The sequence below is a fragment of the Cnephaeus nilssonii genome, assembly GCF_951640355.1.
Source record: "Cnephaeus nilssonii genome assembly, chromosome: 11".
NCBI classification, from domain to species: Eukaryota; Metazoa; Chordata; class Mammalia; order Chiroptera; family Vespertilionidae; genus Cnephaeus; species Cnephaeus nilssonii.
This window is the reverse complement of record NC_137082.1, coordinates 38,381,220-38,406,778: the sequence shown is the minus strand read 5'-3', so window position 1 is coordinate 38,406,778 and position 25,559 is coordinate 38,381,220. Positions and strand designations below refer to the sequence as shown.

General features: G+C 37.7%; 1 protein-coding gene across 1 annotated transcript in view; it reads right to left on the bottom strand.

The window, feature by feature from the left end:
- CTNNBL1 (catenin beta like 1) overlaps window positions 1-25,559 on the bottom strand; it is a 178,889-nt gene that overhangs the window by 62,230 nt on the left and 91,100 nt on the right. Inside the window, exon 11 of the mRNA XM_079784788.1 lies at window positions 530-711. Coding sequence (XP_079640914.1) covers window positions 530-711 — 182 coding nt within the window. The remainder of the gene's footprint in view (window positions 1-529; window positions 712-25,559) is intronic.

The window sequence follows — 25,559 nt, the reverse complement described above, 5'->3', positions numbered from 1 at the left end:
GGTTACAGCATCGCAATTCATGGCAGCATTTTGCTGGGAGTATGCACCATCAGGGAGGAGAAACATAAAAAGGGGAATCTGGGCTGTAAATAGTTTATTTCGGCAATTCCTGATGTTAGCTGAATCATACTTTAATACAGAAATACATGAAAGCACCACTCCGGAGGTGACATGTGTTGCCATCTCATTACTCTTTTCAAAAGTGTCTTCCATCAGAGAGACACCTTGCTACAAATTATAGTGAAGAAAACAAAACCTGCACGCAGAGACTTATTAACAGGCCAGGAGGAAATGGAACCACCAGGATTCGAGCAAATAGAGAACAAGTGAACAAAGGCCATCAGAGATCTGGGGTCTCTGGGTTGCTTTTCCATGCATGGAAAATGTAAAAAAATAGAAAAGAAGAAGGTAGTATTCTTCAGCTAAGAGTCTACTCCTCAAATGCACATCAGAGTTTTAAAAGTAGCTCTTATTTCCACCATTTCTCCTAATGCACCTAAATTAATCTGAGTTTTCCAGTGAATCCTACCTTCATGTTCCTTCTCAGTGGTTCCCACTTTCTTAATCTTCTTCGGAGATTTCATAAAGAGGGGAAAGATGGTTCGTAAGCCAAGAATGTCAACAAACTTATGGCAATTGTCTGTGCCCTCGGGCCCAATCATGGCATGGTCCAGCACTTTCAGGGCACTGCTCCTCGAAATCTTCTTTTCTCTGGGAACAAAAGAGGTTTCATATAAAGCATTTCATAAGGATGTTCTAGTCTTAAAAAAAAAAAAAGTGTATTTACTATAGTACTCATTATCATGGGGAAAAGATAAAAAAAAACAACTTAAATGTACACCAATAAGAAAATTATTACATTATGGTACATCTACACAGAATACTACACACTTGTTAATAATTAGGAGAATCTGTAATATCATGAACAACTTTATAAGATCAGAATGATAAGCATAAAAGGTAATACATTAAAAGTTCTATATGAAGCCATTACCTCAATTATGTGGAAAAATATCCATTAAAAACTGGCAAAAATAGATAAAAATGCTAACAGAAATTATTTCAAGGTAGTAGAATTATGGATCACTATTATTCCTTTTTCTTTCTTTTTAACGGCTGTATCAATATATAATTCACATACCATACAATTCAACCACTTAAAATGTACAATCAAATGTATTTTGGTATACTAACTGCTATGTTCAACCATTCCCACAGTCAATTATAGAACATTTTCATTACCCTGACAGGAAATCCTCTACCCTTTAACTGCCACTCCCCCTCTCCCCCCCAATCTCATCCCAGCCCTAAGCAACCACTAATCTATTTTCTATCTCTATGGATTTACTTATTCTGGACATTTTAAGTAAATGGTATCATAAAATATGTGGACTTTTGTGACTGGCTTCATTCACCTAGCATAATGTTCTCAAGGTTCATCCAGGTTGTAGCATGTATCAGTGCTTCATTCTTTTCTATGGCTGAATAACAGTTCATCGTATGGATATGCCACAATTTGTCTAACCATTCATCCATTAATGGACCTTTGGGGTGCTTCTATCTTTTGGCTATTATGAGTAATGCTATCAACATTTGTGTATAAGTTTTTGTATGGACATATGTTTTCATTTCTCTTAGGTGTATGTATACCTAGGAGTGGAATTGCTGGAGTATATGGTTAATTCTACGTTTAACCTTCTGAGGAACTGTCAAACTGTTTTCCAAAGTGGCTGAACTATTTTACATTCCTACCAGTAATGTACAATGTTCTGATTTCTTCACATCCATGCCAACACATATCAACTGACTTTTTGGTTCTAGCCATCCTTGTGTGTGTGAAGTGGTATCTCATTGTAGTTTTGGTTTGCAGTTCCCTCATAACTAATGAAGTCAAGCATCTTTTCTTTTGGTATTGGCCATTTGTATATCTTCTTTGGAGAAATGTCTATTCAGAACCTCTGCCCACTTTTTAATCAGTTTAATTATCTTTATTACTGAGTTGTAAGAGTTGTTTATTCTGGATACAAGACCCTTAAGTTACTTACAAAAATATTTCTTTTCACTCTAGGAACTGTCCTTTCACTTTCTTGATAATGTCTTAGAAGCACAAAAGTTTTTTAATTTTGATGAAGTTCAAGTTACCTATTTTTTCTTTTGTTGCTCACACTTTTCACATGACAAATCCAATGTCATAAAAATTTACATGTTTTCTCCAAAGAGTTTAATAATTTTAATTCTTACATTTAGTCTGTGATTCATTTTGAGTTAATTTTTGTTTGTGGTGTGAGGTAAGGGTCCAACTTCATTCATTTACATGTGGCTATCCAATTGTCTGTTCCAGCACTATTGTTGAAGAAAATATTCTTTCCCCATTCAATGGCCTTGGTATTCTTGTTGAAGTCAGCTAGCCATAGACAAATAGCTTTATATTTGAATTCTCAATTATATTCTATTAATTTATGCCAGTATCACAATGTCTTAATTACCACTACTTTGTAGTTTTTAAAATTGGGTGCTCTTCTTTTTCAATATGGTTTGGTAATTTCTGGTCCCCTGCAATTCAAAACTAATTGTAAGATCAGCTTGTTAATTTCTACAATGAAGTCATTGTGATTCTTACAGGGATTATGCTGAATTTTTAGATTACTTTGGGGAGTACTGTCAATTTAACAATATTAAATCTTCTGGTCCATGAATATGAAATGCTTTTCTTCTTATTAGATCTTCTTTAATTTCTTTCAACAATATTTTATAGTTTTCAGAGCATAAATTTTATACTTCTTTTGTTAAATTTACTCCTTTGTATTTTATTCTTGATGATATTATAATTGGAATTGTTTTCTTAGTTTTACTTGTGGGTTGTTCATTGCAAGTGTATAGAGATACAATTGATTTTTGTATATTAACCTTATATCCTGCAACCTTGCTAAACTTGTTTATTAGTTTCAATATGTTTTTAGTGGATTCCTTAGGATTTTCTATATATAAGATCATGTCATTCGCAAACAGAGGTAGTTCTACTTCTTCCAAAAAAGCTCCCTTCTATTCCTAGTTTAAGTCTTTTTATCATGAAAGGTGTTGGGTTTTTGTCAAATGTTTTTTTCTGCATCTTATTATTCCCTTTTCCTATTTTTCGGTATCTTTCATTTTTCCATAATGAACACTCAGTACTTTTTAGAATTAGAAAAGATAAACTATTTTCAAGAAAAAACAAAGGTAATTCCCCACCCACCCACCCACCCCTGAATCCATAGGTCGCAGAATAATCCTGCCACTGGCTACTACTCTTGGAGATACTTCTCAAAGGATTATCATTTTCCATAACCTTACACTGTTTTCTTTAACACTCTATGAGGTAGAGCGGAGTAAGTCAGTCATTTCATATTTTAGTATAGTTGGTAAATCAACCAACCAAGCCAATATTCAATGTTTACCGAGCTCCTACTCAGTATTGTGGTGAGCACAAGAGAAAAACAAAAATTAAGATATGGCTTCTGCTTTCAAAAACATTTAATCTACAAATATTGAATGGATACCTCTTTTGGGAATAGGACATATCAAGTCCCAGTTCTCATGAGCTTAATTCTTACTGCAGGAGACAAATGGAAAATCAAGATATTGATAGTGGTTAAGTGTCATGGAAATAAAGCAATGTGAAAGAATGACTGGAGAGGATTTTTAATTTAGGTAATTAAAGAAGGCCTCTTAAAGGGTAACATTTGTATTGAGATCTGAGTGATGTGATAGAGATGAATTTGTCATACATATTTTAGGGGCAAAACATTAAAAGCAGAAGGAACAGCCAATACAAACGTCCTAAGGCAGAAATAAGCTGGCATGGCAAACACACACACACACACACACACAAAACAAACAAACAAACAAACAAAAAAACCCACACACAAAAACCACACACAAAAGGCTGGCATGCTTGAAGAATACCAAGGAGCAGTGTTCTGCTGAGATCAGAGACAGAAACATGAGCCATGCCTTGTAGTCTTGTAGGACACAAGACAGCCTCCGACGAAAGAACTGATTCTAGGAGCTAAAAGACACTTCTACATGTTTGTTCTGAGACTATTATGTGTTAGGGAAGAAGAGAGAGAGAGAGAGAGAGAGAGAGAGAGAGAGAGAGAGAGAGAGAGAGAGAGAGGAATGAGAATACGTATTTGGGGGAATATGGGAAAAAACAGATACATATGCAAATGTTTGAAAAGAGATGAGAAAGTAAGAGGAGTAAAAGGCTACTCATTAGTAAAGATAAGAGAATCCATCAGCTTGAGAGAAAAGCCAGGGTAAAATTTTAAAAAATTATTATTTTAAATAATATTGTTAATGTAGACGGTCAGCTGGAGTGCTGGGAGTCTCCCCCATTGGTCAAGATGGCCCAGGGGGAGGTTCTTACACCAAATGTGCAAAAAGATGAATGGGTAGAACCCGAGTGCACCAAAAGCCAGAAAGATGGATAGGGCCCCCGCATGCCAATATGGATAATTTAATCATATTTTTATGGTGTTAAAAAGCCAATGGTAATGAAGAAACTAAAGATAAAAAAAGGGGAGAACTAACTGATAGAACTAGGCAACTGGTCAGTCAGGCAATGGAAGGCAAGCCTGGTAGAAAAAAAGGTGGTAGTAACATAACCCAAATCCCTTCATCCAATTTCTTACATGAAAGCCAAAGAAAAGCAATCAGAAATAACATCCCTTTGAATAGTCTTTAGTAGAAGAAGCACTATGAAAACACTGCGCTATTAAAGTGTTAACAGTGCAATCCTGGGTCAGACAAGCCAGTCAGGATTGAGTTCCAATGAGTGAAGGAAAGGAGATTAGGTAAAAAGCTTGCCAACAGTACCTGTTGGTGGCAAGACCATCCTTGTTTACCTGAGACTGTTCCATTTTTAGCACTCAAAGTACCACATCCCAGGAAATCCCTCAGTTCTGGGCAAACTGAGACAATCTGTCATCCCACTTGGTGCCAATCTCAAATACCAAGGATGTATTGTGACTATTCCTACCCTTATTCCCCTTGCTGTGGGATCAACAAGAGCAATCCACAGATACTCACTTATGACATTCAATCCAACTACTGAGTTTAAAAGAAAAAAGAGGCTACTGCTAAGCACCTGCCTTCGTGCAACAGGCACTATACTAGCTGTTAAGAATTATAAGCTCCCTGTCTTTAAGCAATTAAAGGACAGATAAATAAAAATAATTTCAAAAGCTTGAAGCAGTGAAAATTAAGTCCAAGGAGGTGGGAGGTGGAGATAGTTAACTTTATCAGGGAGAAGTCAGTGAAGGTGATATCTGAACTGAGTCTGAAGAATGAGTATTTGCCAGGCAAAGAGAGAGCAATGACATTGGTGGCAGTGGTGGGTAAAAATCATCTGCAAAAGGTACAGAAGGCCTGTAAGAGCATGCCACCTGAGGGAACTAGAACTCGTTTTGAATGACTGGTGGTGGAAGATGACTGAGGCGGTGGGCAGGAACTAGATGTGCTACCAGGAGCCTGAGTTCCATGCCACAGATGTTGAGAAGCCATGAAATGTTTAAGAAAAGGAGGGCATCAGATGGATACATTTCAGATAGCTTAATCTGGCAGCAGTGTGATAAAGGGATGTAGAGCTTTGGGTAGGGAGGACAGTAACAACAGGGTAAGTGAAAAATGACAAAGGGCCCAGCCAGTGTGGCTCAGTGGTTGAGCACTGACACATGAAAAAAGAAGTCACTGGTTTGATTCCCAGTCAGGGCACATGCCCTGGTTTCGGGCTTGATCCCCACTCAGTAAGGGACATGCAGGAGGAAGTCGACCAATGATTTTTCTCTCTTATTGATGTTTCTATTTCTTTTTCCCTCTCACTTCACCTCTCTCTAAAGATCAATGAAAACATATTTAAAACAATGACAAAGCGTTCTGACAATGGTCGGGGTACGAAAAAGGCGTATTTGTGAAATATAAAGTCTTAAGTATCAGGAGCAGAGTAAACAAGGCTCCATATTCACCAGGTTTGGTTTTTTGCATCAAGATGAAATTCTAAGAGGAAACTAGACAAAAAAATTTTATTTGCTTTTACTGTAGCTGGACTTTAGCAATCTACTTTATAAACTTGAATTACAAAGGTTATGATTATGACAGATAATCATGTGAGCAGAAATTAGGAAACTAAGGTACAATATCCTTATTGTTTAGACACTCAGGAAAAGGCCTCTTGAAATGAATAACGGCCATGTAACAGGGCAACTTCAGTTACCGTTCAGCATACATTCAAACCATTTCAAAAATAACATGCAATTGTTTGAAATCCTGAAGGCAAAGAACTCTGGTTTAGTCAAGTCTTTTTTTCTTGCCTAAGCAAATTCAACAAACAAAAGATTTTAAAAGTAAAACCCTTCTTCAGATAGGCAGTGTAAGACACGTTTAAAGGGGGGCAGTAATTGCATATTGATCACCATTTAGGCAAGCTGCATGGAGGTGAACTTTGGAATATTCATTGGGCTTAAATTCAGGCTTTTAGCAATCAATAGCTGTTTGGCATGACTTTCTTGGGTTGACTTTATTTGAAATATTTATTCTGCTGGAGGACAAGTAGTTTATCTTAGTCTTGTCTGGGTTCATCAGGTTGTCGATCATGCCAGGACCAATGTGAATGCAAAAGCCTCCATAAATGTGGATGGTTGTGGGAAATAACTGGGAGTCATCTACTGCTCCCATTCTGCCAAAGTGAACCTTCTGATGAGGAGGAGGGGTGGGGAACGGGAAGTCAGCTTATTCTTCTATATTATACGAAAAACACTTCTGCAATGAACGTGCATTCTGAGTATAATTTTTTGTTCATTTGTTCTTTCATCAAATATTTACAAGGTACTTAACATGTGCCAGATATTAAGTTGAGGATGTAGAGACAGTCACAGCTCACAATTCTGAGGAGCTCAGTTCACAGGGGAGACAGATATGTAGACAATAAATATGATGAGAGTAGCCAAGTATTACAGCGAGGTGTTTAAAAAGTAGAATGTGAACACCAGAAGGGGGGCTGACTATCTGAGTCGAGGAGGCCTCACAAGGAGATGATGCCTGAACCATGCTTCACTGAATGTCTTTCCTGTACAAGCAAGAAGGAAAAAGCTATTTCAAGCAAAAGGAAACAACTGCACATGCAAAGACACAAATAAGCATGGAACATTCAAGGAAGTGGTGCATGGTACTACTTGAATAGAAAGAGCAAGAGGGCAGCAGCAAAGCATGGAACCTGCTGATCTTGTGTATTAGAAAGATTACACCTGCCACAGTGAGTTGAGTTGGACAATCCCAGGGAAGCAGAAGAAAGAGAGAACATATATAAGAGTCAGAGAGACTGGTAAAAAAAAAAAAGGCAAAGTGATAGTAGACTAGGAGTGAAAAGGACTGAATTCAGATTGAACCTGAGGTGCCTATGAGACATGACAACAATGTCCAACTTTTTATGAGTCTGAAGTCTAGGAATGAGATTAAAAATAGGGGGAAATTTGGAAGAATCATTTAATTTATGGGGAGAAAGTATGAATAAGACCACTCTAAAAGAGTACAGAAATCAATGGTATGAATAAGACCACTCTAAAAGAGTACAGAAAATATGTACCACAGAGGGATGGAACCCTGGAGGAAACTTAATTGGAGGACAAAAGATACAGTGAAGCATAAAGTAATCCTGGCAAGAAACTTGGATAATGCCATGAGATCATTTTAGCTTGATTTCCAATGTACATGATAAAGTTCACTGCCTTTTAGCTTCCAAAATATAAGATTACTTTCTAGGATTCAGGATTTCTATGAATTAAGAAGAAAAGAGTGAGTTTGAATATACAACAATAGAAACAGAAAGAAAAAAGGCTGAAGAAAATGAATAGATCACCAGTGAGCTATGGTTGGACAATTTCAAACAGCCTCATACACATTTAATTGAAATTCCTGAAAAGAGGATGGGGGCAGAAAATATATTTGAAAATTTTTCACATATAATGAAAACTATAAACCTACAGATCCAAGAAGCTCAATAACAAACCCCAAACATAATAGACATGAAGATAACTACATCAGGTATCACATCATAAAACTATTCAAAATCAATAATACAGAGAAAATTCCAAAAACATCTGGGAAAAAAGGGGACATATTACATATGGGAGAACAAATATAAAAGTAACAGCAGACTTCTCATTGCAAACTAAGCAATCCAGATGACAGTGGAGTAACACTCAAAGAATACTGAAAGGGGAAAAACCCCCTATTAACCTAGTAGGTAAAAATATTGTTCAAAGATGAAGGCAAATGCTTTTTCAGACACAGACAAGATAACAGAAGTCATCACCAATTTCATACAAGACAAGCTGACAGAAGTCATCAACCATTTCATACAAGAAATGTTGAAGGGAATAATTTGGGAAGAAGAAAACTGATACCAGATGGAAATCTGAATCTACACAAAGCCATGAAGACCACTGGCAATGGCAAATAGCTAGATCTGCATAAAAAAAACCTTTTTCTTACTGAAAAGAAATCTTTAAAAGTTAACTGACCACTTAAACAAAAAGAACGATAAAGAGATTTATAACATCCATAAAAGTAAAATGTATAACAACTGCAACACAAAGACCAGCAGGGAGAAATGGAAATTTATTGTTGTGAGGTTCTTACACTATAGATGAAATGGTATAATACATACTACTTGAAGACAGACTGTTATAAGTTAAAGATGCATACTATAAGCCTTAAACAACCACTAAAAAGGAGAAGAGAAAGAGCTAAATAAGTCCCCTAAGAAATAAACATGGAATAAAAAATATTGTGAAACTCATCAAATTGTACTTTAGCACTGGAATGATGACTAGCAATGAAGCCTGACGGAAGGACTCAGACAGGTCCAACACCGTATCCTGCCAGGTTACCTTGCTTCAGCATAAGCGGCTTTCTCAGCCACAGTACTTCCTCATTTACGAAGAGGTAACACCAGCCTAGAGAGCTGCTGGGAGGATTATTTTGTGTTTTTGAAGCATTTTTCTGGTTCTTAGAGAACAGGTGCAAACTACTATTACTCATCTAAGAGAGAATACTAATATTCAGTAAGTGGGGAAAGGGAATGCTTGTTGGACAAACAACAAGCAAGATCTACGCATGCAGCTTAGAGCACAGACTGTATAAGAGCCCCATCAGGAAGCACAGCTGACTTCTAAAAGATCTGCGTTACTATTCTGCTTTTGCAGTGGAATCCTGGAAACTGAATGTCAGAATAAAAGGCTCTAGCTCTTAAAAACAATAACAACAACAAAACCCTGTAAAGGACCACAAGAATAAAAATGCAAAAGAGTTTGTACCTTCATATGTTCATTATGAACAAAACCACTATAGAAAAAGGTAAAGTCCAAGGGAATGAAATGTCAAGGTTAAAAAAAATTCCCCAGCTCTAGCCAGTTTGGCTTAGTGGATAGAGCATCAGCCTGTGGACCAAAGGGGGCCAGTTTCCATTCCGGTCAAGGGCATGTACCTTGTTTGCAGGCTCCTCCCCAGCCTGGACCCTAAATGGGGCTCCTGTGGGAGGCAACCAATCGATGTGTTTCTCTCACATCGATATTTCTGTCTTTCCCTCTCTCTTCCACTCTCCCTGAAAATCAATGGAAAAATATCCTCAGGTGAGGATTAAAAAAAAAAAAAAATTCCCCAGTCTGCACTACCTACCTATATATGTTGTGGTACAAGATCATAGCCCGGAATTGGGCCTGCAAACTTACTTTGCAGATGGTATCCCATACTATTTTATTTGTTTCCTTTGTCAGAGACACTTTTCTTTAGCTCAAAGAAAATCTTACTGAAAACCCTCAGAGGAAAAAAAAAAAAATGGTGGTTCCTGAAATGACTGTCTATATACCCCTCTAACCCTCTCTCTTTTGCCTATACAGTTAATAACCAAGATAGGTTCACTGTATTTCTGCTATACAATCCCCAAGCTGCATTTATACATATCCCTTGGGACCAAGGTGGTCTCTTCTCTTTCGAACTGGAACAGGGTTTTACAACAGAAGTAATAAGTTTCATGTCAACATTTCAAGGAAACTGACAATGTAATTCTTGTGTCTCCCACTGGCTTTGTTTCTTAAAGAACAATGAACCATTTGATACAAGGACATACAGTTAAAAAGTGCTTTGTGGTGGCAAGAAGTAAATTATTTGGAGAACAGGCTATAATTAAACCTGATATATTGGAATCTTGTATTTGCAGCAGCCATGTTACCAGAGAGACATCTGTTACCAGGAACATGGAAATGGCAAACTAGTCTCAATCCAGGGGACAATAAGGGCATTTTGGTAGCTCAGCCCTCATTTCCTGCTAAATGCTAAAATGGCCATTCTCCTATAACAGCAATTTTCACCCTTTTTCATCTCAGGGCACACATAAATTACTAAAATTCTGTGGCACACCAAAAATGATTTTTTTTGCCAATCTGACAAAAATAAGATATCTCAGCTTCATTCACACCAGACAGCTATTGTTGTGTTGGCTGCTGTCGTTCTTTTATTTGACCATCTAAGGGAAAAGAGGTCAGTGCCCCTATTAATCAGGTATTACGTTTTAAAAATTCTTGCAGATAAGTCGAAAAAGATGGCGACCGGCAGGAAGGTAGGGAGAGAGAGAGTGTGAGTGAGGAACCCATAGAGGAGAGTGTAGATGTGTGTGGTGTGTGTGTGTGTGTATGAGATAGGGTCAGTTAGATTCTGCAGGTCTTCCAAGGGGCTCCCGAACAGGGCAGCCCTAGACGGCGGAGCCCCGCGCACAAAGTGGACACTTCTCGGCGGTTGGTGCGGACGCAGAGACCACGCCATCTTGGGAAACAGAGCTGCCTGAGACTCGGATCCTGGCTTCTGACACAAACCAGGACCCTGCAGCCACTGGGGACAGAGAACTGCTATCACAGCTTCAGACAAACAACAAGAATCCAGACTTCCCGGCAGATTTCCGTGAGTCAAAGAGCCTATCCCCCTCCTCGCAGGCGCTGATAGCACCAGAGTAACTGATAGACCCGCCCCTCCCCCAAGCTGCTCACGGGCGCGCGCACAGACAGCGCCATAGTAACTGATAGACCTGCCCCTGGCCCAAGCTGCCGAGCTTTGCACAGGGACGCGCTCCCTCTTAGGGAATTTGGCGCGCGCTCGCGCACGGGACAGAAGCAGCTCCCCGTCGGGGAAATCTGTCAGTGCGCACAGAGGGCTCCCCTTCGGGGAATTTGGCTCGCGGGTCACAGCTCCCCCTTCGGAGATTCTTAAGAGGGGCTTCCCTTTGGGGAATTTGGCGCGCAGGACGGACTCCGCCCCCCTGCTGGGACTTTGGGAGAGTGCACTGAGCCGGCTCACCTTCAGGTTCTTAAGAATGTGCGCTCTAGCCGGTTTGGCTCAGTAGAGAGAGCACACACAGGACGCAGCCCCACTTCAGGGAATTTGGCACGCCGGACACAGCTGCCTGGGATCCCTGACTCACAGCGCATTCACACTAAGAGCCAGCGACCCCAATTGTTGGTGCGTGCACACACAGGGACCCTGATTCTCAACGAGAAACCGCACAAGGCAACAGAGACTTTGACACTCGAGTCTTGGTGCAGACACAGGGAAACTCTGACTCCTGGCACATGCTAAGGATCTCATTCTCGGCACATACCAACAGTGTGGTGCAGACAGGGCCCCTGATTCTAAATGTGCACACGAGACCACACGGAACACTGGGGACACTGATCCTGGGCAAGTCTGGTTCCCACCAACCAAAGACAGCCACACGTCCTAGTGTCAGTGCACTTCAGTGAAACTAGGGTGGAGCGAAGTCCCCACAGCACACGGCCCAGGTCCACGCAAACAGAAGCTTGAGCTTTCTGGTAATAGCCAGAATGGGGAAACGAAATAACTCACAGAGGAAAGAAAATGTGGAGTCGCCAAGAAAGGAAATTAGTGAAAATGAAGCTTGCAACATGACCGAAAAGGAGTTCAGAGTAATGGTCATGGAATTTATACATCGGATGGATGAGAAAATCAACAACTTATGCAAGAATCAGGAAGAAATGAAAAGTGATATAGCTACAATCAAAAACACCATGGAAAGTTTCAACAGTAGATTACAAGAAGCAGAGGACCGAATTAGTGAGTTAGAAGATCAGGTACAGAAACAAGCTCAAGCTGAACAGCAATTGGAGAAAAAAATTAAAAAGCAGGAGGAAAGCCTAAGGGAACTTCGGGACAACATGAAACGAAGTAACATGCGTATAATAGGGCTGCCAGAAGGACAAGAAGAGCAGCAGGGATTAGAAAATCTATTTGAAGAAATAATGACAGAAAACTTCCCGGATATGGGAAAGATAAAAGTTACGCAAGTAAAGAGAGTCCCAAGCAGGATCAACCCCAAAAGACCCACACCAAGACATGTCATAATTTCAATGGCAAATATAAATGATAAAGAGAGAATCCTAAAGGCGGCAAGAGAGAGACAGAGAGTTACCTACAAAGGAACACCCATCAGATTGTCAAATGATTACTCATCAGAAACACAACAAGCTAGAAGTGAATGGAAGGAGGTATACAAAGTGTTGCAAAGCAAAGGACTGAATCCAAGAATACTATATCCAGCAAGACTATCAATCAAAATTGAAGGGGAAATCAGGAGCTTTGCAGACAAAAAAAGCCTCAGGGAGTTTATCACCACCAAACCAGCAATGCAAGAATTGCTAAAGGGAATACTGTAAAAAGAAGAAATAAACAGGTAAGAAGGAATACAGACACAAAAATAGATATGACTGCAAACAAATACCTTTCAGTAATAACTTTAAATGTAAACGGACTAAATGCTCCAATCAAAAGACATCGAGTAGCTGAATGGATAAAAAAACACGACCCATATATATGCTGTCTACAAGAGATCCACCTCAGAACAAGAGACTCACACAGATTGAAAGTGAAGGGATGGAAAAATATCTTTCAGGCAAATGGAAATGAAAAAAAAGCTGGGGTAGCAATACTTATATCTGACAAAATAGACCTCAAAGTAAATGCCATAACAAGAGATAAGGAAGGCCACTTCATAATACTAAAGGGAGAAATCCAACAAGAAGAAATAATTCTGGTAAACATATACGCTCCCAATATAGGAGCACCCAAATACATAAAAAAACTCCTGGAGGATATCAAGGGAGAGATTAATAGCAACACAATCATAGTAGGAGACTTTAATACCCCACTATCACCACTGGACAAATCCTCTAAACAAAAAATCAGCAAAGAAACAGCAATCCTAAATGACTCACTAGACCAGATGGAATTAATTGACATCTTCAGAACATTTCACCCCAAAGCCACAGAATATACATTCTTCTCAAGTGCACATGGGTCATTTTCAAAGATAGACCATATGCTGGGTCACAGGCAAAGTCTCTTCAAATTCAAGAAGATAGAAATTATATCAAGCATCTTCTCAGATCACAGTGGCATAAAACTGGAAATCAACTACAATAAATACAATCCAAAGAAATCAAACACATGGAGACTAAACAGCATGCTATTAAACAAGGACTGGGTCACCAGAGAGATCAAGGAAGAAATAAAAAACATCATGGCAACAAATGACAATGAAAACACAACAATCCAAAATCTATGGGACACAGCGAAAGCAGTCTTGAGAGGGAAGTTCATAGCTCTACAGGCCTATTGCAAAAAACAAGAAACAATGGTAATAAATTACTTAACCCTACAACTCAAAGAGCTAGAAAAAGAGCAGCAAGAAAAGCCCAGTGTAACCAGAAGGAAGGAAATAACAAAGATCAGAGCGGAGATAAATGACATAGAGACCAAAGAAACAATACATAAGATCAACAAAACCAAGAGCTGGTTCTTTGAAAGGATAAACAAGATTGATGGACCTCTAGCCAGGCTCACCAAGAAGCAAAGAGAGAGGACCCAAATAAACAAAATCAGAAATGAAAGAGGTGAAATAACAACAGACCCTGCTGAGATACAAAGAATTGTTACAAAATACTACGAACAACTCTATTCCAACAAACTGGACAATCTGGAGGAAATGGACATATTCCTAGAAAAATATAACCTTCCAAAAATCAATCAAGAAGAATCTAAACAGCTCAATAGGCCAATAACTATGGACGAAATTGAAGCAGTCATCAAAAAGCTTCCGGCAAACAAAAGCCCGGGGCCTGATGGCTTCACAGGAGAGTTTTACCAAACATTCAAGGAAGAACTAAAACCTATCCTCCTCAGACTATTCCAAAAAATTCAAGTGGAAGGAACACTTCCAAGCTCCTTCTATGAAGCCAGCATCACCCTAATACCAAAACCAGATAAAGACAACACAATGAAAGAGAATTACAGACCAATATCCCTCATGAACATAGATGCCAAAATCCTCAACAAAATTCTAGCAAATCGGCTCCAGCAGTACATCAGAAAGATCATACACCATGACCAAGTAGGATTTATCCCAGGAATGCAAGGATGGTACAATATCCGCAAATCAATAAACGTGATACATCACATAAACAAATTGAAAGATAAAAATCACATAGTCATATCAATTGATGCAGAAAAAGCATTTGACAAAATCCAACACCCTTTCTTGATAAAAGCTCTCAACAAGGTGGGAATAGATGGCTCATACCTCAACATAATAAAAGCTATATATGATAAACCCACAGCAAACATCATACTCAATGGACAAAAACTAAAGACATTTCCCCTAAGAACAGGAACAAGACAGGGATGCCCACTCTCACCACTCCTGTTTGACATAGTACTGGAAGTATTAGCCATTGCAATTAGACAAGAAGAAGAAATAAAAGGCATCCAGATTGGAAAAGAACAAGTAAAGCTGTCTTTATTTGCAGACGACATGATATTGTACATAAAAAATCCGAAAGACTCCGTCAAAAAACTCATAGACTTAATAAATGAATTCGGCAATGTAGCAGGATACAAAATTAACGCCAAGAAATCTATGGCCTTTCTATACACCAATAGTGAACTTACAGACAGAGAGACTAAAAAGGCAATCCCATTTACCATCGCACCAAAAAAATTAAGATACCTAGGAATAAACTTAACTAAGGAGGTAAAAGACCTATACACGGAAAACTACAGGACACTGAAAAAAGAGATAGAGGAAGACGTAAACAGATGGAAGAACATACCATGTTCATGGATTGGTAGAATCAACATCATTAAAATGTCCATACTACCCAAAGCAATCTATAGATTCAATGCACTCCCCATTAAAATACCAACGGCATATTTCACAGACCTTGAAAGAACTCTCCAAAAATTCATCTGGAATAAAAAAAGACCCCGAATAGCCACAGCAATCCTGAGAAAGAAGAATAAAGTAGGAGGGATCTCAATACCAGATTTCAAGCTGTATTACAAAGCCACTGTTCTCAAAACAGCCTGGTACTGGCACAAGAACAGACATATAGATCAATGGAACAGAATAGAGAATCCAGATATTGACCCAAACCACTATGCTCAATTAATATTTGACAAAGGAGGCATGAACATACAATGGAATAAAGACAGTCTCTTCAATAAATGGTGTTGGGAAAATTGGACAGATACATGCAAAAAAATGAAGCTTGATCACCAACTTACGCCATACACAAAAATAAACTCAAAATGGATACAGGACTTAAACATAAGACGGGAAACCATAAAAATACTAGAGCAATCCACAGGCAGCAAAATGTCAGACATATGCCAAAAGAAATTCTTCACTGACACTGCCCCTAGGGCAATGGAAGCTAAAGAGAAAATTAACAAATGGGACTACATCAAAATAAAAAGCTTTTTCACAGCAAAAGAAACCATCAACAAAACAACAAGAAGGCCCACTGCATGGGAGAACATATTTGCAAATGGCATCACTGATAAAGGTTTAATCTCCAACATCTACAGGCAGCTTATACAACTTAATAAAAGGAAGATAAATGATCCAATAAAAAAATGGGCAACAGACCTAAATAGAATCTTTTCAAAAGAAGACAGAAGGAAGGCCAAGAGACACATGAAAACTTGCTCAACGTCACTAATTATCCGAGAGATGCAAATCAAAACAACAATGCGGTACCATCTCACACCTGTCAGAATGGCTATCATCAACAAATCAACAAACGACAAGTGTTGGCGAGGATGCGGAGAAAAAGGAACCCTCGTGCACTGCTGGTGGGATTGCAGACTGGTGCAGCCACTGTGGAGAACAGTATGGAGTTTCCTCAAAAAACTGAAAATGGAACTCCCATTTGACCCAGTAATCCCACTCCTGGGAATATATCCGAAGAAACTAGAAACACCAATTAGAAAGGATATATGCACCCCTATGTTCATAGCAGCGCAATTCACCATAGCTAAGATTTGGAAACAGCCTAGGTGCCCGTCAGCAGATGACTGGATCAGAAAACTGTGGTACATCTACACAATGGAATACTATGCTGCCATAAAAAGAAGGAATTCTCATCATTTGCAGCAACCTGGGAGGAATTGGAGAACATTATGTTAAGTGAAATAAGTCAGTCAATGAAAGAAAAATACCACATGATCTCACTCATTTATGGATAATAAAGAACATTATAAACTTGAACAAAAAGATAGATACAGAGACAGTAAAGCATCAAACAGACTGTCAAATTACAAGGGGAAGGTTAGGGAGAGGTGGGGGAGATAAGAGATCAATCAAAGGACTTGTATGCATGCATATAAGCATAACCAATGGATGCAAAACTCTGGGGGGTGGGGGCATATATGGGAGTGGGGTGGGGGGAGGGCAATGGTAAGATATGTACACATATAATACCTTAATAAAAAAAAAAAAAAAAAAAAAAAAAAGAAGCCATAAGTCCCGGACCAGCAGTACAACTGCACAATCCCCAGGTCCTTCCCTAAGAACAGGATCCATTTTTTATCATCAATATATTAAATCTATAAAAAATCAAAAAAAAAAAAAAAATAAAAATTCTTGCAGCACACTAGTTGAAAGTCGCTACCCTGTAAGCAAAATTTAGTCTTATTTCTATGAATTGTACTCTCTGAATCTAATCACTGTTAAGCTGCACAGTAAATTGTGACTTTCTTAAATTTTATTTTTCTCTCAGCTAACCCTGACTACAAAATCATCACGTGATTTATATTCAAATCTTAACTGTTCTGCTGCTAGCCAAGGGCCATCCAAACATCCTCTGTGCACCCTAAGTCTTGGCTCTCAAATCAAAAGAATGAGGTCAACCTCCCTGACACAAAAGGAGCAGTACTTTCTCCATCAGAAACTCTGGTTCTCTCTTCCTTTCAGTATATAGCCCTACACTGACCAAGAGATTCTGCACCTCATTTCTTCTCTTTCTTTGTTGAAACACTATGGTTAAATAAATAATTCCATTTTTGGAGGTTCCTATACTCTAGGATGGTTACCTACTGCTTTCTTCATAGCATGAGTTCCATTTCTAAATTGCACCTCAACAATCTTTTCTTTTTTCCCAAAATGTCTTTATCTGTCCTTTGGCAGAGAGAGAAAAACAAAACAAACCAATAGCTTTTCCCCCTTTATTGATTCTGTCAAGCACTGTGAAATCCAGACACTCTTAACACAGGAATGAAAAAAGTCACCTGACAACTAAACTAACACCTAGGCGGCAGGGTAAATAGAGGGGAAAGGCTGTGAAGTAAGGGCACAGAGGTACTAGACCCCCAAACAAGCCCCAGAAACTAAAGCTGAGAAACTACAAATCCATGAAGGACTTCTTTGAACCTTGAGTGCAAAAGTTACACACAAGACATTAAAACCTAAACCACAGTCCTGAAATACCTAGGAGGATCATGGAGGCAGAGAGCGAAGAGGTTCACGTGTCCCAAAGGGAAATAAACTGAAGTGTGGCCACTTGGTTGGCTTCTGTTCCACAGCCTAGTGTGGGCACACACCAAATAGGGCAGTGAGCCCAGGACTAGAGCCGATGCCTGGCTTCCCCTGAGCCTTGAAGATCCCAGTCAGCCTATGACCTGTTTTGTGTTCTTCATGCATTAAAAAGTTTGACAGGAAAAAACAGGACTAAATATCTTCAGACAAGAGATTGAGTTCTCAGCTTTATGGCTTTTAATAAGTCACTCCTCATTCTTTAAGTCTATCTATAAGATTTGCCAGAAATTCTATGACTCAATGATTCTAAACAGCAAAAATGTTTCTCAGATTTTCCTCAGAAAGTATTTACTGGGTACCTAACGTGTATATGCTGCTAGGTACAGAGATACAAGAGGAAGAAAACCTGATCTCTGTTCTCAGGAGTCTTAGGGTTCAGTCAGAGACAAATAGATGTTTACCACAGAAATAAGCAAAAGATGTTAGAACCTAATCCTCAAAATTTAGGAGTGGTGGTGGAATAAGGATAGGACTAGGAGAAGTGACATACGGGCAGAGGCTTCTTAAAGAAGTTTAGCCTAAACATTAAGGGTGAGTCACCCAGAGGAAATAATGAAATGTGTTCAGGAATCTAAACTAGTTTGGTTTCGAGAGTAGAATGTGAACATGTGGAAAAGGGAGATGAGAAGACCATAGGAGAACTAGGCAGAGCTCAGATGCTGAAGGGACATGATACCACATCACATGTTCATAGACAAAGAAGTAAAGTCACTTTTAAAAGAAGTCAATTTCACTAACAGAAAAGAAATAGAAAGAATAATTTCCATAGTTCCACAGAAAAAGGAAAATGGGGAAAGAACTAAAATACAAGGCAAACAAAATAAAACCATCAAGGAAACCATTAGAACAAAATAAACTGACAAGAAAAGGGCCAAACATAAGAAACAAATTATATTCAAATGTCCATGGAATAATTACAAAAAATAACCATCTATCAGACCACGAAGTCTCAAATTCAGAAAAGTAGGTATTTTTCAGCCTATATTTTCTGTTAATGTAACAAGAAAGCAAAACTTTACCACTTGGAAATATGTGATGAAGCTGAGCAATTATAAGAGAACATTTTTAACCTTAAATATCTTTATTTTTAAATAAGAGAATTATTTTGAAAAGCATTAGCTGTTCAACTCAGAGCTTTTTTACAAAAGGAAACACAATAAGTGGAAAGTAGAAAGAAAAAAAAAATGTAGAAAAGGCAGAAAGAAAAAAAAAGCCTGGGAAAGCAAAAAGTATACAAACACAACACCAAACCAAAAGCTAAAACAATCCCAGTCACTTGTAACAAATGTGATTGAGAAAAAAAAGCAGAGAAATTTAAATACATAACATTGGGAATTATAAAAGGGACACAAAGTAAGAAAACAAAAAAGAGGAAATGAAATAAAAGAAATGGAAAAGAATTATAATACAAGGACAATTTATATTAATATACTTTAAAGTCTGTATGAAACTAAAAAATTTCTAGAAAACTATAAAATATCAAATTGTCTGAAGAAAAACTAGAACACGGATAAAAAAAATAAAAAAACCTAAATAAATGAAGAAATATATCATGTTCATGGATTGGAAAACATTATTATTACAAAGATGTCCATTCTTCCCAAAATAATCTATAGATTCAATGCAATTCCAATAAAAATCCCAGCAGTATTTTTCTAGAAATTGGCCAGCTGGATAGAAAAAGTAACTAAGGAATAAGAATAGTTAAACCAATCTTTAAAAAATATTGTAAGATGACCTATGCCACATGATTACAAGACTTACCCATAAAGCTATAATATCATAACAGTATGGCGATGGCAAAAAGAAACATTAATAAATAGAGTAAAACAAAAAGAACAGAAATAGATCCACAAAGATCTAAGATAAATTGATAGCTGACAAAGGTATAAAAGAATTTAATGGAACATGGATAATCTTTGCAATAAATAATGCCAGAACTGGACACCTATAAGCAAAAAGAATAAATAAAACTATAGTTGGTAGTTAGATAGCTATAGGCAGAGTAGGAATGATAGCCTGAAGGTCACCAGGGTGGAAAGCCCTGGGCACCTAGCAATGGTCAAAATTGGGCTGGGACCTCACCCCCAGGGTGACCTTTCCGCCCCTAGCATATTTCTGGTCATGCGGTTTGGACCCCCTGACATATCATATCGCTAGTCATGTGGTAGACCCCCTTAGAGGAGGAACAATGCTGAAGACAAGCCTCATATGTCTCATACAAGGACAAAAGATGACCAATAAGTCAGCCTAAAGAAGAAGTAATTAGCCCCTCCCACCTAGCCCCCTGCTAGAGGAGGAACTCTTGCCAACATCCCAGGACAGTACTTTCAGCCGCTTGCTGGATTCTTTTATTTCTCGTGTACTTTCTCTTTGCTTGCTGAATAGACCTTCTCCTTCGATTTGAGTTTCTTAAGCTCTGAATTCTTCACTTAGCCCAGTGGTCGGCAAACTCATTAGTCAACAGAGCCAAATATCAACAGTACAACAATCAAAATTTCTTTTGACAGCCAAATTTTTTAAACTTGAACTTCTTCTAACGCAGAAGTTCTTCAAAATAGACTCGCCCAGGCCTGTGGTATTTTGTGGAAGAGCCACACTCAAGGGGCCAAAGAGCTGCATGTGGCTTGCGAGCCGCAGTTTGTCGACCACTGACTTAGCCAAACTCAAGTACTAAGGTCTAACATCTGCCACTAACAAAATCAAGAACCTGAACTCATACCTCACAGCATATACAAAAATTAACTTAAAATGGATCATAGACAAAGAAATGTAAAACCTAAAACTGAGACATTGTAGAAGAAAACATAGAAGAAATGCTTTTACACCTTGGGTTAGGCAAATAGTTTATATATAATACCAAAGGCACAATTCATTAAACAAAAAATTTGTAAATTAGACTTCCTCAAAATCAAACTTTTGCTCTTTAAAAGACACTAAAAATAAAAAGGCAAGCCACAGACTAGGATAAAAATATTTCCAAAATATGTACCTGACAAAAGATTTGTGTCTAGAATAAACCACACTTAAACTCAATAAGACAACCCAAATAAAAAAATAGACAAAAGATTTGAACATAAGTTTGATTTTAGTAAAAAGATGTAAGAAAGGTCAATGTATATATGAAAAGATGCTCAACATCATAGTTATCAGGTATATGCAAATTAAAACTATAATACACACTCATTCAAATGACTAAAATTAAAGTCTGACAATGCCAAGTGTTGAAGAGGATATGGAGCAATTAGAATTCTCATGACTTGCTAGTAGAAATATAAAATAATACAATCACTTCAGAAAACAGCTTGGTAGTTTCTAACAGTAAACTTACATTGGAAACAATCCAAATGTCCTTGAGCAGGTTAATAAACAAATTGATATAATGGAATGCAGAAATATAATAGAATACTATCAAGCACAAAAAAGAAACAAACTACTGATATATGCAAAAGGAATGAATCTCAAAATCAATTTAGATGAAATAAGTTAAAAAAACACACACACATACTGTATGATTCTATCTATATGAAATTCTAGAATGACAGTAGTTGCCTGGGGCCAGACATGAACTGGTAGGAACTAACTGCAAAAGGGATTAAGTGAATTTGGGGGGGCGACAGGGTGATAAAAACTATCTATATATGCATGTTTAATATGGTAGCCACTAGTCACATGTAGTTATTGAGCATCTAAATGAGGCTAATGAAACTAAGGAGCTAAAATTTAAATTTAATTTAAATAAATTTAAGTTTAAATTTAAAAATTGATACTTGATTCAGTTATTGGGACACATTGAAGAAATTTAGGTATAGAAATCTACTTTTTCAATTGTAAATTTTATGGAATATAACTATAAATATAAATCAAGTACTTTAATGGAAATTTAGCATTTGGATTGAAATGTAAATGTACAATACACATTGGGTTTCAAAGACAGTATAAAAAATAAATGTAAAATGGGTCAATAATATCTTTATTGACTGTATGTTAAAATAGTTATTTTTAATAGAGTGGGTTAAATAAAATAATTATTAAAATTAGTTGTGTATAACCTTTTTATCGTGGCTCCTACAAAATATAAGACTACATATCTCACTTATATCAGATTTCTATTGGAGAATGCTGTTCTATATCTTCATTGTGGTGAGAACAAAGGTATATAAACACGTCAAAATTAAAACTGTACACTTAAAATGGGTGTGTTTTATTGTATATAAATTATGCTTCAATAAAATTGATAAAAACATTAAGTTGGGTAGTATATATGTGTGTAATAATGTGTGTACATAAATAACTATCTTGTTGATAATCTTTCTTTATCAAAAATCAGAAGTGTTAAAAAAATTAATAAGATAGAGACATGCAAAATTAACTGTTCCTTATAATAGCTAAGAAATTAAATTATATTACAGTGGTCTCCCTCATTAGATATTGGCCTCCCTCACTAGATACTGAATTTCTTGAAGGTAGGAATCCTATCTTGTTCATCATCTCTGTATAAGCCTAGCACTTAACAAAAGTTAATATAGTACTTTATCAATGTTTTAATAACTGCAGAAATGTTCTAGACACTTTATATATAGTCTAAGTCTCACAAAACCCATGCAAATATGGCATTGTTCCTCCCATTTTTCAGATGAAAAAATTTAAGGGTCAGAAGTCAGAAAGGCTATAGTAATCTTACCAAATATCCAGAACAAGTAAGTAAAAAAGCTATGTTCCAAACCTGTATTCACCTCAACTCCAAAGCCCCTTCTTCTGAGATAGGGTATGTGATGAAACTATAACCGATAAGGGCTACAGGGACCGTCAAAGAGATAGTAAGACAAACCCCCGAAGGATTTATGGCTTAGAACCTACAGACACCAGCTTGATCCAACATGGCAACTAATATAATCTTATGATGACCTCAAGCGTCATTATATATTCATTGTAATACATTCACATACTAAATGACACACCTCTTGTGCCATGATAAATGGAAAGCCCATAGAAGGAGTCAAAATGGCCTACAGGGCTTTCTGAGAAGTCTCCACCTCTTTCCCGGGAAAGATCCTGAATATTCCTCCCCCTTATTAAATGCCCTACCCCTCAATTAAATGAGCCTCAATAATAAAAAATAAATAAATCCCACTAGGAAGGGGCTGCTCTGTCTGTGGAATAGCTCACTCAGTGTCTCGTTGCTTCAGTAATAAACTCTCTTTCACTTTAAATTCTATACTGGCTTGCATTTGGATTCTTTTCTGTGCAAAGCCAAGAATCCACAGTGGGTTGTGAACCCTTGGGTCCCCAGACCCTCAATATGCCTGTATCGCTTCCATGCTATACTACGCTGCCACCTTCCCAGGTGCGCATTTCATAACTGATGAATGCCTGAATCAAAGTAAAAATCAGCAGTAGGGGCAATGGAGCCATAGAAATTTTCCTGAACTTTTAGTGTTACAGCTTCCCTAGTCTTCATTAGGCTCTCTCTAACAAAGAACAATTTGGCAGATCTTGCTAGATCAGAAGGACAAATCTAGTAGAAAAAAAAACAATTCCCTCCCAATTAAACTTTCCACTTGAGAGTCAGAAGAAGAAAAATAACATAGAATGAAGAGCACAGGAAAGAGAAAAAAGGAAATGCTGAATCTGCTAATATAGCTAATTAATGCAGAAGAATTAATCTAACAGTAACTTCAGCATTCAAAAATGAAAAGTTAGGAGATCCTAGAGAGTTCGTTTCTAAGTCTTTGGAGCTTCTTTTTAATTAGGCTCCCAGAATCTCAGCATTCCTGTTTGAATAATCCATATTTCTAGTTATTTATTCAGCTCCCCACTGCTGCACATTACCAAGCCATATGCTACAGGAATACATCACTTCATATTTACACTCAACCATCCAAAAACACTGGCAGTTCAGACCTTTAAGAAGCTTAGGGAAAAGTCCCTGCAGAGTGTAGTTTTAAGGTTAGAAAGCCCAGGAAGCCAAATGCATCTTCTTTATTGCTATTTGCTTGAGAGAAGGTTGGTCATTTCAACAAAAGAACAGGCAATTAGAAGGGTAAAGGAGATAAGCAAACAAAAGACTCAAGAGAGGAAAGCTAGCAGAAATCACCTGAACACTAAAGTCCTCTGAATAATTTCAATGCCCCCTCTGCATTTTAAAATAAAAATTTTAAAGCAATTCAAGAAAGGAAGATTTTCAATCAATCTAGGGTATGATACACACTGGACAAATGAAGAGGTCTACTGTGCCCCCAGCCTTTAAAACGAAAGTATTTTAGAAATATATATCTTGATAATATTAAATACAAAAGCAATTTTAAGCACAAAATGGTCATTGTAGAATTTTTTATAATAGCAAAACATTAAAAGTAACTTATATCAACAATAAAATACTAAGTAAGCTACATTCCCTGAGAGTCCATTATGCAGTTATTGAAAACTCTCATGAAGATTATGTCACGGCATGGAAAACAGCATGTCAAGTTTAAAAAGAAACAGAATAGAAAATTACATGTGTGGCAGGCCTAAAAAGCTGTTAAAAACAAGAAACCAATTACATTAAAAAAAAAAAAAGAATAGGGTATACAACCAAAGTTGGGTTGTATTTGGGTGATGAGTTTTTTGTTTGTTTTTTTCCTTGAAGGTAAGAATCCTATCATACTCAAAATAGTATCATACCAGTGTTTAAAAGCAGTTTTACATGTCTATATTCTAAATTGTATTTTATTGATATACTAGAGGCCTGTTGCATGAAGATTCATGCAATAGGCCTTCCTTCCCCTGGCTGCCGGCACCAGTTTTCCTCTGGCACCCGGGACCCAGAGCTTCGCTATGGCTGCCGCCTTCCGTTTTTGCTCCGGCTGGGCTGGAGTCTTCCCTCCGGCCGGAGCCTTCAGTCTTCTCCGCTCCACCTGAAGTGCCACGCCTGTAGCCCCCTCCGCCCCCCGCCTTCCCCCTCATAGCAGGCGTCCTGCCCTGCCTGGCTGCTCCGCACCTGAGTATGCAAATCAACCCGCCACCTTTGTTGGGTTAATTTGCATACTCACTCCTCATTGGCTGGTGGGAGTCATGGAGGTATGGTCATTTTGCACATTTCTCTTTTATTAGTGTAGATATTAGATTTATAAAAATATTTTGTCAAATAAATAATTTAAGAGAGTTTTCAGTATATGGGAGTAGAATTTTCAAGACAATAGACTATGGCTCAATTTCATAAAGAATAATTCAATAATGACTAGAGTCTTCCAACCATGCAAACATGATCTAGTATCCCTCAATTTGGGAAACTGTCCCTTGACCCTCCACCACACTCTAGTTATTACCCCCCCCTCCCTATCTCTCTCCTCCTTTTCAAAAGAGTTATGGATATAAGATACTTCCCGTTTACTTCCAACTTTAGGATTCTGTGAAATATGCTAACATGATACCCACTTTAAATATTTTAAGAAATCAGAACATAAATAATAAAGAAAAGTTCTAAAACTGTCTTGCACATTTTCTTATCTCTGATGCTAGCCACATAGCACATGCACAATTCATCACTGAAAATAATGTATATTGAAAAATATAAATATGAATGATAGTCTACTGTCAATAATAA